The sequence below is a fragment of the Lontra canadensis genome, unplaced genomic scaffold (assembly GCF_010015895.1).
Source record: "Lontra canadensis isolate GAN:19392208 unplaced genomic scaffold, GSC_riverotter_1.0 scaffold25, whole genome shotgun sequence".
Lineage (NCBI taxonomy): Eukaryota > Metazoa > Chordata > Mammalia > Carnivora > Mustelidae > Lontra > Lontra canadensis.
Window position 1 is genome coordinate 17,185,253 of NW_022631019.1, and position 10,819 is coordinate 17,196,071.

Below are 10,819 nucleotides of genomic sequence, written 5' to 3' on the forward strand. Positions count from 1 at the left end.
AATCAAGAGTCAGAAACCTAACCAACTGAGTCCCCCCAGGGGATCCCGTTCCTTTCTCTTGTCCACGGTTTCCTGAACTTTATTAAAGAAAAAGCAATGATGGTCAATCCCTAGAACATCATCAATCTTTCGGGTAACCTCCCTCGAAAATGTGGCATTCGATTTCCAGGCATATGCCAGAGCGTACGTGATTTCCGGTTGTATGAAGCAGGCGAGAAGTTGAACTCCTAACAGTGTTCATCCTCCGGCTTTCCCCAGTCTCCCCAGTCTTGGTCTGTCCCCCCCGCCACCACCCTTGGCCTGAGCTCCTTAATGTGTGGCAATGGTGGAATTTGAGCTGCTTCTTTAAGACTGGATCTCCTGCTATGAGATATTCTTGGTGAAGGCGCCAGACAAAGCCCTCCTTTTGTTTGAGTGCTTTGGCAACTGCATCCTCCCTCCAGGACCTCCGAGATGCTTCAGGAGCTCTTGAACAAAAACGCAAATTGCCTTAAGCATGACCGAGTCCTCACCACGACTTCCCAAAGAAGCTTAGCCAAAATCATCACATCAGCCTGAAAACCTGGGTTATTTACATCCAGACTGATCGATGGTTCTGAATTTTTATTTTTTTATTTTTATTTTGTTAAAGATGTTATTTATTTATTTGACAGACAGAGATCACAAGTAGGCAGAGAGGCAGGCAGAGAGAGAGAGAAGCAGGCTCCCCACTGAGCAGAGAGACCGATGCGGGGCTCGATCCCAGGACCCTGGGATCATGATCTGAGCTGAAGGCAGAGGCTTTAACCCACTGAGCCACCCAGGCACCCCTGGTTCTGCATTTTTTGTTCACCGTCGATATGTTTTGCATTACCTGGTACCAAGTCCTTATAGTTTTCAGCATTCTCTCCATCCTCAAGTCCAATGGCTAAACCAAGGAGACAGTCTGTTGCTTCTTGGCCATCTTGAATCTTGAAAGGATGGTTAACATCTCTGGGATACTGTTCAAAGAAACTGGACCCATCACTGCTGTGGATGTTTCTTAAATTATTTCTGTCTTCCGTCTTGTAGAGTCTGAGTTCCTGTGAGCTAAATAGTAAAGCTAAATAATAAAGTCTTTGAGTTACATAATGAAGTTTCTAAGTCATGTGTCATCTTTGCTGCAGTTGAGGCTAGCATGGTTGTGACATGGTTGTGACCTGGTCCTGAGTTCTTGCTCTGGTCCCCGGGCTTCTGCGGGGGGGAGGAGAGATGAGGAGGAGTGGGCAGCCCAGGCAGTCAGTGATATGGCAAGTGTGACCTGTTAGTTCTTTGACCTCCTCAACTCCAGTTACCATCACTTCTGCTCCACCTATGGTATCCACTGCGGTGGCCACACGCTGGGCCTTGACTCCCCAGGACTCCTTTCTTAACTCTCAAATGTGCACCACGCCTTCCCACCCTTCTCTGTTTTCCCACCCAGTTGTTCCCATTAGACCTGTTCTTCAAATTGGTTAAAACTGCCAGACACTGGGGTGCCTGGGTGGCTCAGTTGGTTAAGTGACTGCCTTCAGCTCAGGTCATGATCTTGGAGTTCCAGGATCGAGTCCCACATAGGGCTCCCTGCTCGACAGGGAGTCTGCTTCTCCTGCTGACTTTTCTCCCCTCTCTCTCTCTTTCAAATAAATAAATAAAATCTTCAAACAAACAAACAAACAAACAAACAAAAACTGCCAGACACTGGCCCCCTCTGGGTCTCTATTCACTTTCTCTGTTCTAAGTTCCTCTTTTCCTGGTTATCCTGTCACACCTGCTTGCTGTTGGTGTTTGTTGCTCTAACAAGGTCACGGTCTCTCGCAGCTGGGTCTTCAGTGTTGCCTGGTGATCTTTCTGTGGTTTCCTGATCCGTTTTCTCTTTCATACTTGAAACCCCCTTCATTAGAACAGAAGGGGATCTAGAACCTCTCTTGTGTCAACGTCTTAATGGTCTCCCAACCTGTATCTGTGTAGCCTTGGACTTTTTCACGGCCTGAGAGCACACCAACTCCCCCTGTTCTTCCGCTGCCCAGCCAGCACCCCTGTCTCTGCCTGAGGACTGCCCTCGGGCTACCCAAAGTCCTTTGCGGCAGAAAACCAGAAATGGCTAGAAATTTAACCTCATCCCCCACTTCCAAAGGGCAGCCCTTAACCTCTGACTTGCGGCCTGGGAGGATAGCTACTCCAGCAAGCTTACCCTCAGACTGGGACAACGTTAAGGCGTAAGAGCTCCCCTGAGGGGTGAGCCCACATCGAGTTGCCCTTCAGGACCCTTTGCTGTCATGGCATTTTTGCTCTGCCCCTTTCCTTCCTGCTCCTTCTTTCCACTTTCCTACATGTTGTTCCCTGGAACGTTTCCTAGTAAATCCCTGCACAGGCATCCTCTTCAGAGGAATCCAGTCTCAGACAATCCACGCCCAGCTTTTCCTCCTCTTATCACAAAGGAAGAGCTGGTTTCTCTTCACTAAGTCCCCCAGATACTGGTCCTCCCTGGCCTTCCCTGTTCTATGCTTTTGCATCGCTACAATCTGTATTTGTTTCCTAGGGCTGCAGTAACAAACATCAGACTGGGTGGCTCAAACAACAGAAATTTGTTGTCTTGTATTCTGGAAGCTCGAAGTCTAAGATGGAGGGGTTGGTTCCTTCTGAGGGTTGTGAGGAAAAGTCTGTTCTACCCTTCTTCCCTAGCTTCTGGTGGCTCACTGGTTATCTTTGTTGCTCCTTGGCTTGTAGATCTCTGCCTTCATTTTATATGGTCTTCCTCCTGTGTCGAAATTTCCCCTTTTTATAAAGACACCAGTCATATTAGATTAGGGCCACCCTAATTATCTCATTTTAACTTGATCACCCCATCTTCAAATAAGGACACATTCGTAAGGAGGTACTAGAGGTTAGGGCATCAACATATGAATATGGGGGTAAGGGACACAGTTTAACCCGTGACACCATCTCTATGCTCCCTGGCTTTCCTGAACTACAGATATACATGTTCATCATCTACAGGATTGCTCCCTCGAGTGCCCCATGTAAACCTTGTATTAGACGCTTTGTTTTCTGGCTTCTCAGCACTTTTCACTGTGTGGGGAATTTCCAGCCCCATGAGTCCCATTTCCCCAAGGGGGCACCCGGAAAGGTATTTCCCATGTCTTTTTGTGGTAAGGCTTCAGGCCCGTGAACTATTCTGTGCCAGTGAGACCCAGTCATGTGAGACTTTGATTCAGGAGGGAGGGATCTGAGGAAGAAGGCTTGGAGTGGACACCATTTTCCTGGCAAGGGTGGTGGCAGAGGTGAATGGCTTTCAGGGCTGCCGTAGTTGCAAGCTGACTTGAGTTCTTGACTGGAAGGTACAGCATTAACTGGCACAGTCGTGGTTGGAGTCAAACAGAGATGCTGGCCACAGAGCCAATGATGGCATGAGGCAACATGGCGGCAACAGAAACAGCAGTTTCTTCCTGAGGCCAGGGTTTTGGTTTTAGATATTTATCTTGGATGCTTAATCTTGAATTTTTTTTTTTTTTTAGTTTCACACAGATTCTGTGGGCTCTTGATGTCATTTTAATGCTCTTAGTTTCTGTTTAATTTTCTGTTTAATTTCTGTGATTTCTTGCCCTTTTTAGCAAAATCCTTCAAGAAAGGGTCAGGTCTTTCAAGAGGATTTTCTGTAAGAATTACCTGACAGTTCAAGGGAGTAAGTCTACCAGCAAGGAGGACATTAAGGGCAATTCCTTCCTTACCCCAACCCTCCTCACCTATTATTTTGGATTGTCTTAAGACAAAGACCTTTAAATTGAGAAGACAATTGGCAGAATACAGAGGTAAAAATCAGCGGGGCCTCTAGCTGGCTCAGTCAGTATAACATCTGCCTCTTGATCTCAGGGTCCCAAGTTTGAGTGCCACATTGAGTGTGGAATCTATTTTAAAAAATAAATAAATAAAAATCAGGTCTGGAGCTCTAAAGGCTCTGTAGGGGAGACAAAACTTTGCCCCATTCTATCTGGGTTTCTGACTGGATCTGAGAATTAAATTGACCAAGACAGACAAACAAGAAAAGCACACAGACGTTTACATAGACATGAGAGCCCCCCAAAGAAAACGAACACTCAAAAAGCAGAAAGCCTGTATTGGAAAAACCTGAGAGTCTTATCCTTTGCTTTCACAGAGAACACTTCTGACACTTCTGGTCAAGAATGTGTGGGTTTTTTTTCCCAAAACCAAGCAATTCTGTGACACAAGCTGGGTATCCTACAGTTTACCTCACTTCTGAGACTGTCTACCTAGAGATAGTGTCAGATCCCACAGGTTAAGAGTTCAGTCCCAAGGGACTACCCCCGACTTCAAATGCCACCCCAAAGTGTAAGTCCTCAAGTTACCTACATCTTCTGTCTGACTTGGCTACAGATTGGATGTTTGCATGACTTCTTTCTCCTTGGATTTGATTTTTGCTAGAATACCTCACAGAAGTTAAGGAAACACTTACCAGTTTATTAAAGGATATGATAAAGGATACAGATGAATAGCCACATGAAAAAATAGGGTGAGGTCTGGGAGGATCCGGAGCACTAGAGCGTCTGTCCCTATGGAGGTGGGAGAGTTCACCCACTTGGAAGCTCTCCAAATCCTCTGCTACTGGGGTCTCATGGAGGCTTCCGCACACAGGCACAATCAATTATTATTATTATTATTATTATTATTTTTATAAAGATTTTATTTATTTATTTGACAGATGGAGATCACACGTAGGCAGAGAAGCAGCCAGAGAGAGAGGAGGAAGCAGGCTCCCTGCTGAGCAGAGAACCTGATGTGGGGTTCAATCCCAGGACCCTGAGATCATGACCCGAGCCAAAGGCAGAGGCTTTAACCCACTGAGCCACCCAGGCACACCACGATCAATTATTAACTCCATATTCAGCCCCTATCCCTTGTCCGGAGAAGTGGTGGCCGACGTGGGTAGCTGGAAATTCTAAGCTTTGAATGATGGCTTGGTCTTTTTGGTGAGCAACCCCTACCCAGAACCATCAGGAGCCCACTTAGAGTCCCTTCAGTAAAATAAAAGATGTTCCTAGCGTTCTTCTCACTTAGGAATTTACAAGGGTTTTGGTAGCCCTGTGTCAGGGACTGGGGACAAAGACCAAATATGAATTTCTTACTATAAATCACAGTATCATGAGGCCCTAATCCATTCACTTAGGTCCCCAGACTCTCATTTGCTACAAGAGGTCTCCCAGCTTCCAACGTTGCTTCCTTTCCATTTATTTTCCACATAACAGCCTGAATGAGCTTTTTAAAGCTTAAGTTACTCCCCTTAACGATAAATTCTGAACTCTTTTACCTGATACCAAAGGCTCTACACAATGTTCCAGGAATGACTTGCACCAAGCTTTCCAGCTAGTCTTGACGACTTGCAAATCCCCAACTTTCCTAAGATGTTCAGTCTCTGGACCTAATTCCCATTAGATGTTCCTTCTCCCAAGCCTTGCTCAGCTCTCCAACTTGGATAGTGCCCCCTACTGTATGCCGTCTTAAAGCCTGGTTCCGACCCCATCAGAGTCCCAGATTCCATTTATTAAGATGCATGCCTGCTTGTCTCTCTGTCTGCCTCCCCTGTAAGTTCCCGGGGTGGGGGTGGGGGTTGGCAGACTGGTGCTTCTTCAGCATGATAGTGTCAATGTCTGGCAGAGACTGCCCCATTTCAGGTGCTCTGCGTATTGGGCTGAAGGCAACGGAGGGCTGATTGCTTTAATTGCTCTTCCCCCCCCCCCCCCCCCCCGGTTTCAGATTTTGAAAGATTTTCACCGCTAGACACAATTTATTTATTATGTTAACTTGTTTGAGCTTCTGAGGGGATTAATGAATGTTTCTCTTCTCCTCTCTCTTTTTAAGTATTTTTTTAATTTATTTGAGAGACAGAGAGAGAGAGAGAGGCAGCGAGCATGAGCTGGGAAGGGGGCAGAGGCGGGGGGAGAAGCAGGCTCTGCGCTGAGCAGGGAGCCTGTGGAACTTGATTCCAAGATCTCAGCATCATGACCTGAGCCGAAGGCAGACGTTTAAGTGATTGAGCCACCGTGGTGTCCCCCCCTTTTTTTTAATTATTGAAAATTGCTTGACAGATTGCTAAGGAGGTCTGTTTTTTTTTTTTTAATCTGCTCAGTCTCCCTGCATTTATTCAATTGATAAAGAAATTGAGGTTGAGAGAAGTGAAATGACTTTGTAAGCTTTACAGTGAGTTAGTGAATGACATGAAGCTAAAACTCAAGTTTTCGGACTCCTTTGACAATAGCTGTGCCAGTCACCTGTTGGTGCCGTGTTTCACAACTGGCTCTCTAGAGCAGGGGGCAAAAAACCTCGATTTGTAGAATTTGTCAGTTTCTGGGGAATAAAGACTTTCACCGTGGCTGACTTCAAGCTCCCTGCTTGAAGTTGTTGAACGTGAAGAGTTGGTTCAGAGTCCCTGCTTTCTGCTTTTTCTTACAGGTTTGTAACGCGGGTGGTCCCAGCCCCTCAGAAAGTAGCTGTTGCCAGAACGTGCTGAATTCTGGCAATGAAATGATGCACAAGGCTATAGATAAAAATCCCAAAGAAATGAGCTGCTGAAAATAGGACAAGATGGAAGACTCGTGTGAAGAGAGAGGGCTGTTCATTGTCTTGTGTTGGAACCCAACGCCAGTGATAGCCCCCACAAAGAGGAGTTAATGAACCAGAAATACAAATCCCCGGCAGCTCCGCTCTGTAACTTCTCTGATTTATTGCAGGCAAAATTAATTCTTCCTTCCTAGGAGTTCTCGTATATCTCCACTCAGTAGCTTTTTTATTTTTAGAATTGCCTGCAGAATATATCCAAACTCCCTAGCTTGGCAGAGAGACCTCCTATCAAGGGAAGTTTCAAAGAAGGTGGGGTAGGCTATAGGAAGAACCTAGGCTCTGGGGCTTGTGCAACTTTGGCTTTAGTTCCTGCCCCACTGCTGAGTGCTGTGAGGTCTCAGGCTGGTGTCATAGCCTCTTAGCCTCAATTTCTTCCTTCTTAGATACCTTCCTGGTAAGGTTGACACAAGGGTAAAATAACATAAGCCATGTCAGGTGCCTAACCCGCCATCTGGCACACGTAACAGATACGAGAAATACCTGTTCTCTTTTTTTATAGGTGACACATTGCCTGCCTATTCAAATTGCCTTTCTATTTTTAAGAGCTTGCTTTCCTAGGAATGGATTAGTTCATTTACTCAGTTTCCTAACAAATATTTGGAGACAGGACCCAATCTCTGGTTCCCTTGTCTTTACCAATGAGCGGTTTTGTAGAACTAGGACAGAGGTAAGCGCTTGGGCTCAGGGTTCAGGGAGGCAAGGTAAGACCCAGTGAAAGGTGTTCTTAAATAAAGACCAAAGGGCTAAGGGGTGATAATGAGAAGCCCGTTCATGATGACATCTCACTGAAGGAAAGCTGTAACTGTGAACTATACTAGTGCCCCCACTAAGGGCTGGGTGTTTCACCTACAGCCCGAAACCCTTTTACCTTCACATGAACCCCATGGAGGTAGAACCATCTCCGTTTTGCTGATGAGAAAACTCATCTTCAGAGAACTGCACACATTTACTCTATAATATTCCTTGTGTACCTGCCACGTGCTAGCCACCGTCCTGGGCATTAGAGAGACCATAGACCAAAGAGACAATCCCCACCCTCACCGAACTGACATTAACAAGGCAACAAACCAGATAAAGTAAACCATGGTTATGTCAAGTGGTGCTTAGTGCCCTGGAAAAAAATAAAGCAGAGCAGGAGTAGGGGATGGAGGGGAGGCTGCAGTTTGATTTAAGGTGATCAGGGGAGGTCTCGTGGAGAAGGTGAGCCAAGGAGGCCTGGGGCAGGGCGTGGGCCGTGTGGGTAACCAGTTCAGAAACTCACTGAGATTACCAGGAAGTGACCTAGGGCACTGGAATCACTGTGGTCAGGCTCAGAAGCCAGTGGTCTTATTTATCGGGTCTTTTTTTCAAGAAACAGTACTGCAGGGGCACCTGGGTGGCTCAGTGGGTTAAGCCTCTGCCTGCGGCTCAGGTCATGATCTCAGGGTCCTGGTATTGGGCTCCCTGCTGAGCAGGGAACCTGCTTCCCCCTCTCCTTCTGCTGCTCCCCCTGCTTGTGCTCTCTCTCCTTCTCTCACTCTCTGTCAAATAAATAAATTCTTTAAAAAAAAAACCAAACCAAAAAGAAACAGTACTGCTGCCCTCCAAGCAGGGTGCACGCGTGTGTGTGTGCGCGCGCGTGCGCATGCATGCATGTATGTATGAATGTGTTACATTTCCCTGGGCTGATCCTATCTGGACCCAAGATTCCCTACTGACACCTTCTCGAGGCTGAGGCCTCCCACAGTTGATTTTCATGGAAACTTGGCAACTTCCTAGTTGCCCTGCCCCAGCCCCGCTCCACATTCCTATGGCTTTATTTGTGTGCCTTGGAGCCCTGCCAGGGCTGGGCCTGGGACAGGTTGCCATGGTGATCTCCTACTCTTTCCAGATAGAACTTCTCAAGGATGTTGCCCTTGGGCCTGAAATAGTTCTGGCCTGCTCTCAGCCCACAGCAGGATGAACTTTGGCATGGTGAACCGAATTAGGAAACTGGACCCTAGGTGACAAAGCCTTCTGGGGAGCATACTGCAGAACCCCTCCTTTAGAACTGGGAATGGCTTTCCTTAGGTTACGGGGACGGCTCCTTCTCCCAGCTGCTACATTCCAGTTGTTCTCTTCAGAGCCCGCCACTGAGAGCCCTGCTGAAACTGAATGTTGTTGTTGTTGTTTTTTAAAGATTTTATTTATTTATTTGACAGGCAGAGATCACAAGTAGGCAGATAGGCTGAGCAGAGAGCCCGATGCGGGGCTCCATCCCAGGACCCTGAGATCATGACCTGAGCCAAAGGCAGAGGCTTAACCCACTGAGCCACCCAGGCACCCCTGAAACAGAATGTTTTTTATGACCTCAGCTTCACTGAGGACAGTTTGCACATGACAAAATGCACCCATTTCAAGCGTATAGTTTGATGAGTTTTGATAGTGTATACACGCGGGGAAGGACCACCGTGATTAAGTTATGAAACTTTTCCATCAACCCCCAACGTTTCTTTCTGATGCTTTGCAGTCATACCCCCTCCCCCAGGTCCCCTCCCTCAGACTCCCTCCTCCACCTCTGATCCCCGGCCCCTGCTGATCCCTCATCTGTCCCCACAGATTATTTTTGCTTTTTCTAGAAGTTCATATAAATGGATGCATCTGGCATGTATACTTTTGGGGTGGCCTTCTTTTCTCTGCACGATGTTTCTGAGCTTCATCTGGGTGGCTTCTCAGCCTGGCCCTTCATTCCTTTCCATTGCCGGTTCCATTGTATGGAGTGACTGTAGTCTGTCCTTTCTCTTGTTGGTAGGCATTTAGGTCATTCTCAGATTTTGGTTACCACAAATCAAGTTGCTATGTACATTTGTGTATAAGTCCTTGTGTGAACATATCCTCTCATTTCTCTTGGGTAACACTCTGAGTGGAAGGGCTGGGTCACATGGTAGTAGAGGAATGCTTCGGTTTTTAAAAAGTTGCCAAACCGCATGTTTGGAGGCAGACCTGGGGGCAGCTGGGTTTTGCTGCCCGGGACTGGAACAATCTATGGCTCCCGAGTAGAATGTAGAAGGCATTCCAAGGCAGCAGGAGGGAGAGTGGGTCCTTTATCTGTAACTCACCTGCTTACTTAGGAAAGTCCATGGACACCTACTGGGAGATATCGGAGAACAGGGTAAGCGTCAGGTAGTCTTAACAGGGTAAGAGAACAGGGAAGTGGCCACAAGAAGTAACATCTAAAGACAGTGGGATGACTGGGTGAAGGGAGATAGTGGGGACTTTAGAAAGATGTGGTAGAGGGAGGGGTGCTCAAGGTCACATACACCAAAATCTCAGTGTGAATTCTGGTTTTCAGTGATTAACAGTTCTCTTTAGGGCCGCTTGCTTTATTGTCCCATTTTCTACTTTGATCTCCCAGTTACTGTCCAGGAGAAAGGAAGGCAAAACCATGTATTTGCCACTCTGTGCAGGGCGCTTGACATACTTATCTCATTTAATCCTCTCAATGACTGAGTAGGGTCTGTGTTCTTCCTCTGGTTTTTGAAACCAGAAGTATTTCAACAATCTGTTACAGAGAATCCTCCAAGGAGGGTGCCGGGTAAAGCCACTGTTATTCTGAGCAAAGGGATAGCCGGACCTGGGGGGTAAGACTTGAGGGGTATCAGTAGCTGAGAGGATGGAGAGAGGCTGGAAGATGAGACCGAGAGAGAGAGAGAAACAGAGAGAGAGATGGAGAGAGGAAACTCGTGGACTGCAGAAGAGGAGAAGTTTGAGAAAGGAGCTGAAGGCCAGCATAACATGCTACCCCAATATATGATGGTGGGAGTTCAGGACCTGCTGGCCCCAAATACGCTGCTTTGGCAGAGTGCTTATTTTGAACTATAGGCACTTGAAAGATGAAACAGACTCTTGCCATAGGAGAGGAGACTGGAAGTGACACCTCCATACCGAAAAAGCTATCGCATCTCCCTGTATTCTTCTAAGGGCCCATTCAGCTTTCCTGAAAATCACTCATTCTCCCCTAAGACGCCTACGTCCCCTCTCCCCTTTCTCTGTTATTTAATCCTGAAGTCTACAGCTAACTCTTTGGTGGCTTTTTCCTCTGGTTAATCTTTCATTTAGGGATCTCAGCCAGGAACTCAGAAGTGTAAAGGGAAAGTTTTTTTTTCCTCCCCTACAGAGCCAAGATTTTTGGGAAGTTTTCTCCATGATATACACTATAATTCCCTCC

The 10,819-nt window shown here is 46.8% G+C and overlaps 1 protein-coding gene across 1 annotated transcript; it reads right to left on the bottom strand.

Annotated features, from left to right (window-relative positions):
* Positions 1-227: 227 nt before the first annotated feature.
* LOC116871348 (RNA transcription, translation and transport factor protein-like) lies at positions 228-3,419 on the bottom strand. Its single transcript, XM_032864034.1, is given in 5 exon segments — positions 228-346; positions 349-437; positions 475-613; positions 833-1,118; positions 3,378-3,419. Coding segments are annotated over 5 exon segments (675 nt in total).
* Between the last annotated feature and the right edge of the window lie 7,400 nt (positions 3,420-10,819).